This window comes from Onychostruthus taczanowskii, unplaced genomic scaffold (genome assembly GCF_017590055.1).
Source record: "Onychostruthus taczanowskii isolate IOZ18803 unplaced genomic scaffold, ASM1759005v1 scaffold75, whole genome shotgun sequence".
Classification (NCBI taxonomy): Eukaryota; Metazoa; Chordata; class Aves; order Passeriformes; family Passeridae; genus Onychostruthus; species Onychostruthus taczanowskii.
In genome coordinates, this window is record NW_024505339.1 from 1,389,049 (window position 1) to 1,404,008 (window position 14,960).

The following is a 14,960-nucleotide window of genomic DNA, read 5'->3' on the forward strand; positions in this document are numbered from 1 at the left end:
CGGGGTGACAACGCCCTGTGCTCCTGACCACGCCGTCTGTCTGTCTGTCCGTCCCCTGCAGGCTCTGCTGTCCCGGGCAGGATATCATCGTATACTGTAAGTTGGCTATGAGACACTACAGTATAGATGATGTACTCCCCGGGCCGCACCGACCTCCGACACGGCCGGGCACCGGGACGGGCCACACGGGCTGCGCGGGGACACCGCGGGCTGCGACAGGAGCCGGGCACGGCCGGGACCCGCGGCTGGCGGGGAAACCGTTACCATTACTGAGTTTAGTAATGGTAATGGTTCTGCCGACGGCCGGCAGCGCGGCACGGCACGGAACGGCACGGGATGGCACGGGAGGGGACGGGAGGGGACAGGGGGGGGACGGGAGGGGACGGGGTAGCATGGAACGGGACAGGAATGGCACGGGATGGGACGGGAATGGCATGGGAATGGCACAGGGGGGACCGGATGGGACAGGATGGCATGGGATAGCATGGAATAGGATGGGAATGGCACGGGATGGGATGAGAATGGCACAGAATGGCACAGGAATGGCACGGGATAGCAGGGAATAGGATGGGAATGGCACGACATGGGAGAGGAATGGAATGGAAATGGCACAGGATGGGATGGGAATGGCAGAGAATGGCACGGGAGTGGCACGGGATGGGATGGGAATGGTGTGGGAATGACACAGAATGGAACAGGATGGCACAGAATGGCACGGGATGGGATGGCAAGGACACAGTGATGGAGCCCTGGGGACGGGCACAGGACAATAAAAAGAGTTACAGAACCATGGCTCCGGCTCTCCTTCCTCACCACATCCCCCGGGGGCTCCGGGACTGGGGAACTGGGCACTGGGGGGCAACTGGTGACACTGGTGACACCGGAGGGGCACTGGCGACACTGGGGGGAGCACTGGGGGACACTGGTGACACCGGTGACACTGGGAACACTGGTGACACTGGGGGGGCACTGGTGACATTGGGGGGAGCACTGGGGGACACTGGTGACACCGGTGACACTGGGAACACTGGTGACACTGGGGGGGCACTGGTAACACCTGTGATACTGAGGTGCACTGGTGACCCCGGTGACACCGGGACTGTTGGTGACACTGGCGACACTGGGGTACACTGGTGACACTGGGAGGGCACTGGTGACACTCGTGATCCCGGTGACACCGGGAGCGCTGGTGACACTGGGGGCACTGGTGACACTGGTGACCCCGTGAGCGCTGGTGACACTGGTGACCCCGGTGACACTGGTGACATTGCTGACCCCGGTGACCCCGGTGACACTGGTGACCCCGCGCTGCCGCCACCTGCACCTCGCGGTGGCGCCGGCAGGGGGCGCTCCCGCGTCCCCGCCCCGCCCTGCGCCGCCGGCCCCTCGGCCGTTTCCATCCCACAATCCCCCGCGGCACAGCGGCGCTCTGGCCCCGCGCTCGCGCTCTCCATGTCCCCGCGCTGTTCGCCAATGGGAGCGGGCACCGCTCGCCTTCCCGGCGTGCCCCGCGGCGCGCCAACATGGCGGCTCCCATGGCCGCGGCCGCCGCCCGGGCCGCGCTCTGGGCCGCCGGTGCCGCCGCGGCGGGGCCGCTCCGGCTGCGAGCAGGTGCGCTGGGGCCGCAGGGGTACTCTGGGGGCGGCTGGATGCGGGAGGTGGCGGGCGGGACGGCAGGGCCGGCCGAGAGGCCTTGTTATGGGGTTAGCGCTGCCCGGACGCTGCGTGTGGAGGTGGGGGGGTGCCCAGGCGAGCTTGGTGCGTTTTAGGGACCTTCTCGGTATATTCGGTGTTTTCTTCCAGCTCGCCTCGCGGGGAGCCGCCGGAGCGGGAGCAGCTCGGCTCCGGGCGGGATCCTGAGCGTCCCCGGCCGCCGGAGCGGGAGCAGCTCGGCTCCGGGCGGGATCCTGAGCGTTCCCGGCCGCCGGAGCGGGAGCAGCTCGGCTCTGGGCAGCCTCCTGGGCATCCCCGCCGAGGCCCCGGCCGCCGCTCTGGGCCGGCACCCGCCGCCCGTGGCCACCGAGAAAGGTGAGTGGCGCCGGCTGCCGCCCCGCCCCAGGGCTGTCCTGACCCGCGGAGGGTTTGGCAGCATCCCAGCTCCTCCTTTTCCTGGCAGAGGAGCAGAAACGCCTGTTGGAGAGTCGGCCCGACCAGCCGCAGCAGCCCAGGGCGCTGAGGATCGCCATCATCGGCGCTCCCAACGCCGGGAAATCCACGCTCTGCAACCAGCTCCTGGGCAGGAAGGTGAAGCTGGGGGGCAGCTCAGGCTGTTTCCGTGGTTTTTTGGCGTGTCCTGGCTGTGTTACACGTTTAGTTGGTTTCCTGCAGGTTTTCCCAGTCTCCAAGAAGGTGCACACCACCCGCTGCAAGGCCCGGGGTGTCATCACCCACCAGGACACGCAGCTGGTGAGTCCTGGAGCCCAAGGGCAGCATTTGCTCATCTGTATCCTCTGGGGTCACCTCTCATTGCACAAACATGGGGGTTTTCCCCTCACCTCTCACTGCTGGCAAACTTGAAACGTTTGTTTTTGCTTTTCCTAGATCATTCTGGACACACCTGGCCTCACAAATCCCTTAAAAGCCAAAAGGTACCAGCAGGGGGGTGGGGAGAGGGCTGTGTGCTGCCTAGCAAGAGTTGATAAAACAGGGATGTGATTTTCACTGTGCAAAGTCTGTAAAGCAGTCGTGGGGTGAATGCATATTTTTAGTCTTATTTTGCTTTCCAATAATTTTTTTTGTTGCAATTTCAGTAGCACACAGAGCCTGTGATGTCCCTTGAGCCTTTTTGCATGTGGTTCTGTGTGCCTGCACATGGCAAGGGATGTCACAACCCCTAAAGCAGCTGGAATGAGGGCAAACAATGGTTTCCTTCTAGCCTGAGAGGGAGGAACACAATTATAATGAAGTCTGCTTTGTTTACTCATTTGTATTTGTCCTTCAGGCATAATTTAGATGAAGCCATGCTGACAGACCCGTGGGACAGCATGAAACATGCAGATTTAGGTGGGTTTTCAACTCTTTTTTGGATCAAACAGATCCTTTTCTGCCACACAAGTTCCAAGCTGTGGTATCTGGGTGTTTGCTGGCAGCACAGGCAGCCCAAGGAGTGTGAGCAAGGAAGGAAGGGCAGAGAAAATATCTGGAATATTGAGCTGAGGAGAGGATAAGAACTGCCTGGTGCCAAGGGGAGGCACTTTGGGTTAATAATTGGCCTTGGATGTTGAGATTTAGCACGTGTGATGTCATTGGGGTGACATGGGGGATAAGAACTGCCTGGTGCCAAGGGGTGGCACTTTGGGTTAATAATTTGGCTTGGATGTTGAGATTTAGCACGTGTGATGTCATTGGGGTGACATGGGTAAGCTGCATTTTTAGTGTTTTCAATAAAATCCTTCTTTTTGTGCCTCTGCTGAGGAGGGGAGTGACCATAGACTCTAAAGCTGCAAGTGAGCATTCTGGAAAATGTGGATTCATCCTTTTTCCCTCCCTCTTTCCTGGCAGTCCTGGTTCTGGTGGATGTGTCAGATCACTGGACAAGGAACTCTCTGAGCAGGGAGGTGCTCAAGTGCCTGTCTCAGTTCCCCCACATCCCCAGTGTGCTGGTCCTGAACAAGGTAAATCCTGCTCGTTCTTCCTGCCTTCTTCAGGCACCCCCTGCCATCAGCACTGATGGGTTTTTGGGTCCCTGGGGTGTTAAAGGACACAGGCTCCCCCCCCTCTGCTCCAGAATATTGAAGGGGGTGTGTGTGTACCCATTGCAAGCACCCCTGAAGCTGTGCTGCTGCTGTCTGGGGTTTAAATCCATCTGGGAAGAGGAGCCAGGTCAGCCAGGGAGAATTCAGCAGAGCTGGCAGGTTCTCAGGGTTTGGGCAAACTCTGGTTTGGCTTCTGGTCACAAAACTGTCCTGTCCTGCAGCAGCTGCTTCCCTGGCTGGTTTCCTCTGGCTCCTTCAGATCCAGGGCCCAGCTGCCCACCTCATTCAGGATAAATCCTGACACCTCTCTCTGCCTTCAGGTGGATATGCTAAAGAAGAAGTTTCTCCTGCTGGAAATAGCAACTGACCTGACAGAGGGAATTGTAAATGGGAAGAAACTGGAAGTGAAATCTTCTCCACTTAAACAGGATTCCCGTTCTTCAGCAAAGTTTCCCCTTCATATCACTGAGGCTTCTCCACCTGAAAGCAAGGTCCCAGGGTCTCCCTTTGGGCAGGAAAAGAATCAGGCCCAGGAGGGCTCTGCTGTGGACAAGAGCAGTGATGTTGGGGGTGCTGGCACAGGGGAAGGGCCACAGCACCATGGACACAAGGATCTAAAAGATATGAAAGGCTGGCCACACTTCCAGGAGATCTTCATGCTGGCAGCTCTCCATGGGGAGGAGGTGGATACACTCAAGGTAACTCCAGCCTGAGCTTGTGTCACACCTGGAGACTGGGGTGGGACAGAGCCTCAGCTTCTGTTCCTGGCCTGCCAGGGGGGAGTGTCACATGTCACCGTGGGATGTGTCCCTGCTGCATCTGCAGAGTTTTCTGTACAGAACTCTCAAGACAGCAGCTTGCTCACAACAAGGAATCCACCCACTGCTGTCTCTCAGCTCCAGGGCTTCTGTGGGATACACACAGCCCTAGGGAGGGGTGTCAGAGCTTCCCTTTCTCCTGTCCCTGCACAAACCACTGTCCTGGTGCCAGGCCGGCAGCAGTGCCCTCTGTGCAGGAGGAGCACCGGGGTGGTGGCACTGTGTGGGTGACACGTGGCACTGGTGGGGTGTGTTGTGCCCACAGAGGTACCTCCTGATGCAAGCCAAGCCAGGCCCTTGGGAGTTCCACAGCGATGTCCTGACCAGCCAGTCACCTCAAGAGATCTGTGATAATATCATCAGGGAGAAGGTCCTGGAGTACCTGCCCCTGGAAGTGCCTTATGGGGTGACTCAGGTGGGAAGTGTGCCCAGGCAAGAATTGTCCATGAACTGTTTTATTGGGAATTTTGGGCTGTGTGATGAGAGCCTTTGGATCTCTGGGATCTGCCAGGCCCTGTGGGGTGACTCAGTCCTTGCACTGAGGTGTGCTAAGACCCTTTCTGTGTGTGGAGGAGCCTGCCTTGTGTGCCATGTCCAAGGGGTGGTGCTGGGGGTTCCTGAGGGTTTTCCAGGATTGCTGAGTGCTCGCTTGCTGCTGCAGGTGACGGATGTGTGGGAGGAAGGAGAGTGCGGGGAGCTCCTCATCGTGCAGAGCCTCCTGGTGCCAAGGGAGTCTCATAAGGTGAGTGAAGGAAGAAAGATGGGATGCTGGGGAGGGTGAAGGGAGTTTCCCCAAGTCTGTCCTTGCTGTGCTCCCCTCTCCCTCTCTTTTGGGGAGGGCCCTGTACCCAGTACTGGCAACTCTGTTGCCTCACAGTTTAATGTTGGAATTTCTCTCATTGCTTCTGTGGCTGCAGCTTTCTCCTGGGCAGTGTAAAGGTGGGTTTGATGATGTTCTCTCTGGGTTTTAACACAGAGGATGTTGATTGGAAGAGGAGGAAAGGTCATCAGCAGGATTGCTCAGGAGGCTGGCCAGGACCTGATGAACGCTTTCCTGTGTGAGGTCCGCCTGAAGCTCCAGGTGGAGGTGAAGGGTTGAGCACGTGGTGTGTTCTAACAGCCCTTGAACTCTCTGATCATGTGGAGAAACCAGTCCTGGGGGTATCCTGGCACCTTTGTTGAATCCAGAAATAGAGGATGATGGAGTTACTACAGTGGCCTGAAGTGGAATATATTATTCTTTGGGGGAATGGCCCAAACTGAAATAAAATCTCCAGGCTTTCTATGGCATCTGGCCTGGGCACAGACACTGCAGAATCAGCTGCACCCATGATTCTGGTACTGCATTTCCAGAGCTGCCACCCACTTCTTTTGGGCTGTGTTCATGTCCTTGCTCTCAGGTGTTTGTACGTGGGAGTTCAGGAGCATCTCCTGCCCTTATAGCAAACAAAGGGTGGCAGTGAAGGATTATCAGCATGTTTGTAATCTCTTCTGAAGGCTGAATCGTGGTCACACAGGAGGACAAGGCCACCCCAGCCCAGCTGATGGTCTCATGTTGACTTTTCTCCTTGCCCTGTTGAAGCTGGTGGGTGCAGGGAGTTGGTTTTAGGGGTTTGCTGGCAGCTGGAACATCTGTAATGCCTGACTAGCTTGTCTATCATGCCAAACCAGCATGGACCCGCTCTTTAGGAATTCGAGTTGTTTATTGCATCACTTACTTCCAAGTCCTCACTCTTTGCACCAGGGTCACAGGTACAAACACTGCAGCTGTTGCAGCTAAAGAAAACCCCAAAGTGGGAAGAGCAGCAGGTTCTGCAGCTCAGGTGTAACAGAGAGCACCTGGCACAGGTGAGGCTGAAGGAGCAGGGCTGGCTCTGCAGAGCCCTTGGCATGCTGGAGCCTGGCACCACGTGTGTGTGTGCCTGGGCCTGGTGTTTGGGGCTTGTTTTGTCTCTTTGTCAGGTGTTTGGAGCCCTGGATTCCTTCCTGCCAGAAATCCAGGTAAATCTCCATGTGCAGTTATAAATCAACATCTCTGAGGGAACAAAACCCCAGCAGTGAAGAGATAGGGAAGGGTCTGGAACCCAACCTGCTCAGCCCTCTCTGGTGCACTGTGAGAGAGATGTTTAGCCCTTCTGCTGAAGAATTCTGTCTGGAATGTGAGATAACTGAAAACTGGGTTGGGAAACCTGCACAGTGTCCTTCCTTGTTTCCCAGGAGCAGGGAGTGCTGTGGTCCTTGAACGCTGCTGTCCAACTTTTGTATTTCCCTTGCAATAAAATGAGGTCCCAGCACAAGTGATTGTTCTCTCTTTTATTCCTCCCTGGCAGCCTGACCTCACAGCCACCACCTTCCCTCTGTTTTATTCCAGCTCAAACCAGGGCACTTTCATGTCATTCCTCCTTCCCAGCTGAGCTTAGATCCCATTTTCTGAGCTGTGACTTCTTCAGGCTGCGCCTTGTTGGGGGGAAAAGCTGGGCAGGCAGGGTTGGAGGGGTCTCATGGGGTGGGGTACAGGGGGAAGGTGTCCCCTCTGTGTGGCTGTGTCAGGGGAGGGGTCAGGGTCACCCTGTGCTGCCCCAGAGCTTCATCCCAGGCTGCTTCCAGGGATGGAGCCGAGTGCCCACAGCAACAGCGGGGACAGTGGAAATGCTCTTGGCATGGGAGGGGGTGAAGTGTCACCTTCCTGACCTGCAGCTCCTCAACGAGCTTTGAGAATTAGGTTAATTATCCCATCGCAAATCATCGCTTCCCTGTGGGCAAAAACTTCCCGAAGGACTGACCCCAGCTGTGGGGGAAGGTGTCTGTCGAGACCTCGGCAGCACCGGAGCTGTGGCAGAGCCCCCTCTGTGTCCCCACCCTGACCCACCTGCATCTCCCTGTCGCCCCTGCCGTGTTCCTTCACGTTCTCCCTTCATGCTCCTGCCATGACCCCATATCCTGCTTATGTCCCTGCCGTGTCCCTCCCTGTTCCCAACATGTCCCCTTCACATTCTCCCTCTGTCCCCGCCTGCTGTGTTCCTTCATGTCCTCCCCAATGTCCCCCAGTGTGTCCCTGCCATGTTCCTCCCTCATGTCCCCACCATGTCTCCCAGTGTGTCCCTGTCGTGTCCCTCCCTCATACCCCACAATGTCCCCCCCGTCCCCCAGTATGTCCCTCCCTCATACCCTTCCATGTCCCTCAGTGTGTCCCCGCTGTGTCCCTCCCTCATACCCCCCCCAGTATCTCCCAGTGTCCCCACTGTGTCCTTCCCTCATACCTCCCCCATGTCCCCCAGTGTCGCCCCCATGTCCCTACCGTGTCCCTCCCTCATACCCCCCCAATGTCCCCCCATGTCCCCCAGTGCGTCCCCCCCATACCCCCCCAGTGTATCCCCTCTCATACCCCGCCAGTGTCCCCTCATGCTCCCCAGTGTGTTCCCCCTCATGTCCCAGTGTCCCCGCTGTTCCCTGCACTACCCCCCGTTACCGGCAGGGGGCGGCGCGGCGCTGCCCCCCCCATCCCCCCCTCGCCCCGTCCCCTCCCTCGCTCCCGTGGCCGAGGGGCCGCGCGCGTGCGCGGGGCGGGGGGCACAGCGGCGGCGGCGCCATGAGGCCCGGGCAGGGGCACCGAGAGTAAGTGCGGCGCACGGCGGGAGCGAGGGCGCGGCCCCACCGTCACCTCCTCCTCCTCCTCCTCATCGTCATCATCCTCCTAGTCCCGCTCGCAGCGCGGCGGGACCGCCGCGGTTCATACCCCCCCCCCCCCCCTCCCCCATTGTCCTTCCCGGGTGTCCCCTCCCCCCGCCCGCTGAGGCATCACCGGTGTGCCCACCCGCCCCCTGTCGCGACACCCGCCGCCTGTCGCGACACCGGCTCCCTCCCCGCCTCGCCGCGGTCTCCCCCGCTCCCAGGGCCCCCGGTAGCCCCGGCGCCCGCGGTAGCTGTCCCCGGGTTCCGCGCACACGGCCCGGGATCGCGATAGTGCGTCAGCCATCGCGACAGGAGTGCCGTCACGGGGAAGGGGGGATTGCGGTCGCAGTGCGAGCACATCCTTTGTGTGATTCTTTCCCAAGAAAAGTGTCTTTTTGCAAGAGACTCGCGGGCTGGTTTGGGCTGGAGGGGACCTCGAAGCCCATCCTTGCCGCGGGCAGGGAACAGGTATCGCCAATAAATCATCCGTCGTTTTTATTCCCCAACCAATGTTCAAGTGTCTGAAGAGGAAGAAGAAGAAGGAAAAAAAAACTGCAGAGCTGGACTCCAGTTCTGAGTGCACTCGTGCAGCAAAGCGCTGAGATGGTTTTGGTTGTGCAGCGTGTGGAGCTCCCCACCAGCACCTGCGAGGGCTCGCCGACACCTCTCACCCTCCCCCGGTAGCACTAGGTACAAGTTTAGGGTAAATCACAGGTGCAGGTTGATTAGTTCAACCAGAATTTGTTCTGCTCACTGCTTACTACAGTCCTTTATTTTTCTCTAGTCACATTCTCAAGAAAATGCAAGTTTTTGTGGAAAACTTTTTGCGGCAATACTTTCTTCCTCCTTGTTGCACAAACCCGGTTCTTTGTTGCTCCGGTCGCTGCGGGAGAGGAGGGAGCTGGGAGCTCTCAGGAGATAAGGTTGAGTTCCTAAGTGATGTCATTTGTGCTGGAGCAATGGTAGTGACTTTGTGATGGAATAAATCCTCCTGGACGTGTTGGAGCTTTGTGACTCTGTGTGTGTGTGCACTGTGGAAACTTCGTCTGATTCAGCAGCCGGCTGAGAAAATTCTGTGCTCCATAGGCAGTGAGGGAATAGAGTGATGAGAGTTGCATTTTCCTTTCAGCCTTCTTATTTCTGATCAGGGCTTTTTAAGAATTTGAACTTCTTAGAGTCTGTTCAGTTAAGTGAGTGCGTAAAGCAGTGGGGAAAGATGCTGTTCAAGGGTCTTACAGGTGTTGGAGATGGGGAGAGCAGAGTGAAGGAATCAGGGAGAGCTTTTAGGTGGGTCTGGTGTCCTGTAAAGCCAGTCCAGAGGGTCTGGAAACTTGGAGAGGAAAAGCAGTGATAACAGAAAGCAAACTTAGCCAGTGCATTCACTATTAATTTTCAGCAGAGGAATGCTTGGATCAAAAGCGAGTAAGAGTCAGAGGGTAAGGTTTGCAATTAACACAGAATCTAAGCTTTCATGGAGAAATGCTTCCAGAAAAGAAAGGCTATTTGTTTTCCAGATGATATTTACACTGGGTAGAATTTCTGAGGTGAAGAAATGAGAATTGCCCCTTGTCTGGGGGAGCAGAGGTCGAGCAGGAGCTGGAAGAGGAGTTGATGAATTGGCTGTAATTCGCAGGCATCGCCTCAAATATTTTCAATATTTCTCAACTATTTTAAGAAGCTGTATTGAATTCCAGCCCAACCAGCTTGATAGTCTGGAGAGAGGAAGGATGCGTATTGCTGGAGCAAGAATTAAGCAAAAATAGATAAATCTGACATAATGGATGACAAGGGAAAGCTGATTGCTGAAAGATGCTGGCATGCTCTGTTTTTGCATGCTTGGCATATATTCTGTTGTGTTACATGGCTTTTGAAGTGTAAAAAAAAAAGGAAGAAATCTCATTTTGTGCTGAGATAAAAGAAAAAGCAGGTGCTTAAATTCTGTTAAGGATCAGCTTTGATACTGACATGAAGTAGTGACCTCGCTTGCATTTACCCCCCTGTCATTTTGTGAACTTCTCAATTGAATAAATAATTCACTTAGCACCAAATAAATGCCATTTAATAAGATGGTATTTTTGATCCCCCTTTCACTTCACATTGCAAACAGTTTCACACTTTTTCAGCTTGAGCACAGCCTGGGGTGCTATTTCTGTTAATAACATTAAAAATATGTTGGAGAATGTCCACATAGTATTGTTTTTTCTCCAAATGTGAAATTAAGGAGCCGTTGTGTTCCCTGCAGCTTGGATATTTGCCTTCATTTAAGCCTCATTTGTATTTGTTTCAAGTTGTCCTCTGATAGACAAGCTTTTGTATCTGTGCTTGCTTCTGGGAACTGTTACCAGATCAAGAGAAGTAAGGATTTTTGTCAAGGACTGAAGTATCTATCTCTCTTTCCCAGAAGCTCAAACAATGTGCAGGAGCCTCAGCTTGTGTCCTCTGCTGCACTTGCTGAAATGCCTGGATGTGGGATGGAAACTTTTATCAGTGCTTCCAGTGCAATATTTTACTTTTTCACATTGGCTTGGCCATTCATTTTTACTCTTCTTCATTTTTGACCATGACTTGTTACTGCTCAGCACAGGGAGATGGGGAGAGGAGGAAGTAGAAAGTTTTGCACTGGCTGGCCTCACCCCAAAAACCTCCATCACCAAAACATTTTATATCCTGTATATTCCTGGCTCACTCATCTTTGGTGAAGCAACAGTGGGGAGAGTCACAGATTTATGAAGTGACTTGCAGGATTCTGGGATTTATGGAGTTGCTAAATACACCACCCAGAACGTAGCCACAGCCTGATTTGTTTGAGTTATTTAACAGATGATCAGCACTTTTAAATAATTGCTTTGAGAGCATGTAGTTCACTGAAATGCTACACCCAGCAGGTGAGTAACAGGTCACTCTGTTGTGTAGTAGTATACTCACTCTTCAGAGGCTGTTTTTGGGGTAAGGTGCCCCTGAGGATGAGTAAAAGTTTCACAATTTTCTGCGTTTGTAATGAGTCTGTCACCCCACCCTTTCCAGTTTTCAGCATTTGAGATGTTTAAACAGTTTAAAACGTTCTCAAACTAGGAAGTGAAGTGAGTAATTGAATTTTTTATTCCTTGTGTGGTATGCCACATTCCCATTTTCCCATTGTATTTTGTGATTCGTGTTGAAATCTTTACCACACAGAGCAATTTTTTCTTTTAATTGCAGATCATTACTTTGATGCTAAAATGACTCGTGTTGAAATCTTTACCACACAGATCTTGGAGCAATTTTTTCTTTTAATTGCAGATCATTACTTTGATGCTAAAATGAGTTTGTCACATTATTAATCTTTCCACTTTCAAAAAATAAAATGCTTTCCAAATACTGATTGAGGAACAGAGCTCCTGAACAGGCATTCTGCTGGCTGACGTCCAGAAAAGTTGTTCTGAACTTTACCCAAAGATATTTTTCCAAGGGGTTGTAATCTTTCAAAAGCTGATTTTACTTCCAAGCAGGGCATAGCTTGGCCTACACCAGGAGCTGACAGAGACCTCTGTGTTCATCTGTTGCTGGTTCCTGTGTTTTTAGTAATTTGATTTAAATGAACACTTAAAAAGCCAGCAGATGTGGCTCATGGCTGATCCAGCCTCATGGATCCTGTAGGTCCCTTTTCCTTATTTCAGCACATTCTGTCTGGGTGTCTCTCCACAGCTCCCCACTCGTTTTGTATTTGTTCTGTGTTTGCTATAATTATTCCCCCATCGTGCTTAAGAATTATTCTACATTTATGTATTCCCATTGCTTCACTTGTTTATGCTGTGTGTGAAGATTAGTCCAAGTTTCCAGGGTTTATGAGGAAAATGGTGATATTTCATTCTTGGAATAATTTCTCAGGAATGCAGTTTGGCTGCAGTGTGGATTTGGTAGGGAATAGTGGGGGTGTAACACTTAGAGATGAAAACTGGAAAAGGTTTTTCATGTGAGTTCCCAAGTCCCGTGCAGGGACTCTGGAGTGCTTGGAATGTGTGGAGCACTGGGTTGTTGATGTATTTAGAGATAAGTGAACTGTTCCAGGCTTTCAGATAGATGCATTGATGGGTGTACTTGGGGGAAGTGTTTTAGAAAACAGTTTCTATGTAAAAGCAACATTGAGACAAAGCTTTAAGTACAATTCTGCTGAATTAGGTGACAGATCCTGCCTGCAGCAGGGCTGGGTCCTGTAGGATCTTTGGTGGGCAGCGAGTGCTAACATTTAATTTCTTATGGTGTCTGTAGTAAAGGTGATGTAGAAAAGGTGAACCATGAAAGTGCAGCTATTTTTAGTTTTAAAGAAAAAAAAAGCAGTCAGAAAATGATCTACTAAGTGATACATTGCTGACGTCTGTGGTGCAGCCAACCCAATTAAGGTGCCATATATTGTTTCCAGCAGGATTCTGATTGTTTCTAATTTGGGAACCACGCGAGAGCGATGGAAATAGGTGAAACGCCGTGCTCTGCTCTTCAGAGTGATCTAGCATCCAGTTTCTCTGTAATTTCCCTCCTCATACTGGGACAGTCTCCCTGGCCTGGCTAAGGTGGGAACCACACATGCAAAAAAAAAAAAAAAAAAAAAACTCCTACATGTTTTTGTTGGTAAAATATCCCATAAGTCAGTTTGAGTGGTGTGGATTATTTTCTCATTTCCTGGCCCCAGCATATCCTTTGCTGTATCCTGCTGTCCCTCTGCTTGCCTTCATGTTGTTAAACTTGGAGTGTGCATGGTGCAGGATGTGTGTCTCACAGTCCTGCCCTTTCCTGTGGCTGTCCCTTGCCACTCATTTTGTTCCTCTCCACAGACAGTTGCTGCATGGAAAACACTTTGAAAAATACTGTAAGGTGACTGTCTTGAGCCAATACCACATATATCTTTGCATATATGTATAGATCTAGTTTAAATTCTGTTGGAAGGAAATCTTTGTATGAACCTTTTTCAAAAAATTATGCAGATGCTCCCACTCTCCGAAGTAAACTTCCTCCTCTGCTTATCTTTTTTTAAAGCTGGAATGAAAAACAGCATGTCTTCTTAACATCTGGAAAGGGGAGCCCTTCATGCCTACTTTATATTCTTTTATCCAGCATTGTTCTTCATTCATCCTTCTGTTCTGGCACTGGTTTTCTTAATTTGTTGTTTTCTAAGCTGAAGGAATGTCATGTGCTTTGGCTTTGTTGTGGACAGGGAAAATTAGGGATTTGCTCGCCCTTCACTTCAGCTCATCAGTGTGTTCTGATTCTGAGTTGGGTTTTATTTTCTTCAGCTACAGCAAAGCCCTCAGTTTTTGCCTCAAAAGAGTGGTGTGTTCCTGGAGCTGGTAATTTGTGCATCCCTTGACTTTAAATTGTTCACAGCTCTGCTGAGCATTTGTGAATGAGTGTGGAGGAAAATCAATATATGAAAAAGCCAGAGTAGGGGAGGGAAAGCAACTCTTCCAGCACCTTTTCCTGGTCACACCATTGCCTGATTTAGTCTTTGTGTCTGTGAACTCTTTAGTGTTTAAATTTAGAAATGGATTGTTTTGGAACAAGTCACTTTTAAGATTGTTTCCAGGAGATTTGTGTGTAATTTAATCCCATTCAGGTTTGCTGCTCTCTGATCTGCTTGTTCTGCAAGACTTCAGGTTCTCTATTTCCCTGTACCTCTCCCACTAGATTCTACAAATCTGTTGGAGTTTTTTTCCAGTCAAAACTGCAGCAGCATTTATGAATCCTTTTATACCTTTTCTGTTCCCTGTTTCTATTCATTGGCAAGGTGTTTCTTACAATAACCTGGAGGTTAAAAAAATGTAACTCCAGTGTCTCTGAAGGATCTCATTAGTGATTATTATTCAAATACTCTAGAAATTGAATGTGTATACCTTAGAAATTAGCCTGAATAATATATTTAGTATTTCTGCTGTATATTCTCTTATGTTTACTATTAATTTCCAGTACTGCTTAGTTTAATATTTCAGGGCATCTTTTTACTTAGAGCTTATCAATGAGTGAAGTTGCTGATGAAGAAAAAAAAATTCTTCTCAGAATGTGACAGACCAACATAACATCTCAACCACTTGAATTTAAGTTGAGACAGGAAAGAATTAAGATTTTTCCATACTTCCATCTAGTGTGCGTGGAGGAAATTGCATCCATGGCTAAAATCCCAGCTATTCTCCTAGCAGTTCCAGTTGGACAAGGATCATCATCAGGTCTTTGTTAGGCACTTACTGCTGATGAACTGACAGGTTTGAGATCTGAGTATTTGTCTGGTGGTACCTTTGTGATGTCCATAAAATAGTGACGTGAGAAGTTTGAGAAAAATCACCTTTCACCATGTGGTGTTCGTGCTCTCCTTCACTGTGTTCTGCTCTATTTACTTGTCACTCCGTGCTAGGATTTCAGCTGCTTGATTTATGAATTATTGCTATTGAAATAAAATTAAAGTGGCTGTTCAGTTATTTAAAAGCCAATTAAATCTGATTTTATTCTGATGTAACATTTCCAGTGAAAGGGCATAAAACGCAGTCTGTGGGGGAAAGTTAGATCTAAAAATGGTTAGTGTTTATTTTTTATAATCTGTCCTTTCAACAGCTTGACTTGGCAAATAAAATCCTGTGCAATCTCACAGCGGTGACTGCAGCTGTTAGGAGTTGCTCTGTATATTGAAAATAAAACAGGTTTGATGCTTTCAGTGATCCTGTATAAACCTTTAGCTGTGGCTGCTGGTTGGAGAATGTATCCAGCCAGGGGAGAGGAATTTGCAAAGCTTTTGGAGAATATAATTTATTTA

At 51.1% G+C, this 14,960-nt stretch overlaps 2 protein-coding genes across 4 annotated transcripts in view; both read left to right on the forward strand.

The window, feature by feature from the left end:
• The first annotated feature begins 1,494 nt into the window (after positions 1–1,494).
• ERAL1 (Era like 12S mitochondrial rRNA chaperone 1) lies at positions 1,495–6,810 on the forward strand. Its single transcript, XM_041422878.1, has 11 exons — positions 1,495–1,611; positions 1,804–2,028; positions 2,117–2,244; positions 2,329–2,406; positions 2,542–2,588; positions 2,942–3,003; positions 3,502–3,614; positions 4,016–4,393; positions 4,779–4,928; positions 5,175–5,255; positions 5,490–6,810. The coding sequence occupies exons 1-11, from the start codon at positions 1,524–1,526 to the stop codon at positions 5,610–5,612; spliced, it is 1,473 nt and encodes a 490-aa protein (XP_041278812.1). The 5' UTR covers positions 1,495–1,523; the 3' UTR covers positions 5,613–6,810.
• A 1,260-nt stretch (positions 6,811–8,070) lies between these two features.
• Positions 8,071–14,960, forward strand: part of FAM222B (family with sequence similarity 222 member B) — a 36,364-nt gene continuing 29,474 nt past the window's right edge. The window contains exon 1 of one of the 3 annotated variants that reach the window (XM_041422995.1): positions 8,071–8,128. The gene's annotated coding sequence lies outside the window, so the exon portion shown is untranslated. The remainder of the gene's footprint in view (positions 8,129–14,960) is intronic. The other 2 variants (XM_041422992.1, XM_041422991.1) reach the window with 2 other exon arrangements.